This window comes from Onychostruthus taczanowskii, unplaced genomic scaffold (genome assembly GCF_017590055.1).
Source record: "Onychostruthus taczanowskii isolate IOZ18803 unplaced genomic scaffold, ASM1759005v1 scaffold463, whole genome shotgun sequence".
Taxonomy (NCBI): domain Eukaryota; kingdom Metazoa; phylum Chordata; class Aves; order Passeriformes; family Passeridae; genus Onychostruthus; species Onychostruthus taczanowskii.
The window spans coordinates 10917-11464 of NW_024502159.1; the positions used below are offsets into that span (position 1 = coordinate 10917).

Below are 548 nucleotides of genomic sequence, written 5' to 3' on the forward strand. Positions count from 1 at the left end.
CTCGGCAGCGCTGGGGGGCGGGGGGAGGCGGGGGGTCCCATCGGTTCGGGGGTGCCCATCGGTTTGGGGGTGTCCCAGGGGTTTGGGGGTGCCCCAGCGAGGTTCGGGGGTATCTCAGCGGTCTGGGGGTGTCTTAGAGGGGTTTGGGGGTATCCCACCGCGGTTTGGGGGTGCCCCAAGGGTTCCGGGGTGCCCACCCGCAGTTTTGGGGTGACCCAGCGGTTTGGGGGTGCCCCATCGGTCCGAGGGTGTCACAGCAGTTCTGGGGTGTCGCAGCGCGGTTTTGGGGTGCCCCAGCTGTTTGGGGGTGTCGCAGGGGTCCGGGGGGTGCCCCATCGGTCCGGGGGTGCCCATGTCGGTTTTGGGGTGCCCCCTGACCCCCCCCCGTGCCCCCCCAGCCGCGTTCAAGGCCATCTGCCCGGCCGGGAAGGGCTACCACGTGCTCACGTCGCACCAGACGCTGACGATCCAGGGCGAGAGCGACTTCACGCTGCACATCCACCCCGACGGGACCCCCGAGCGGCCCCCCCGGCCCCCCCCGCCCGCCC

At 72.3% G+C, this 548-nt stretch overlaps 1 protein-coding gene across 1 annotated transcript in view; it reads left to right on the forward strand.

Moving 5' to 3' along the window:
* The window catches only part of LOC121341318 (latent-transforming growth factor beta-binding protein 3-like), a gene marked incomplete at its 3' end in the record, with an annotated part of 17546 nt that overhangs the window by 7853 nt on the left and 9145 nt on the right, over positions 1 to 548 (forward strand). The window contains exon 7 of the mRNA XM_041414746.1: positions 399 to 544. Coding sequence (XP_041270680.1) covers positions 399 to 544 — 146 coding nt within the window. The remainder of the gene's footprint in view (positions 1 to 398; positions 545 to 548) is intronic.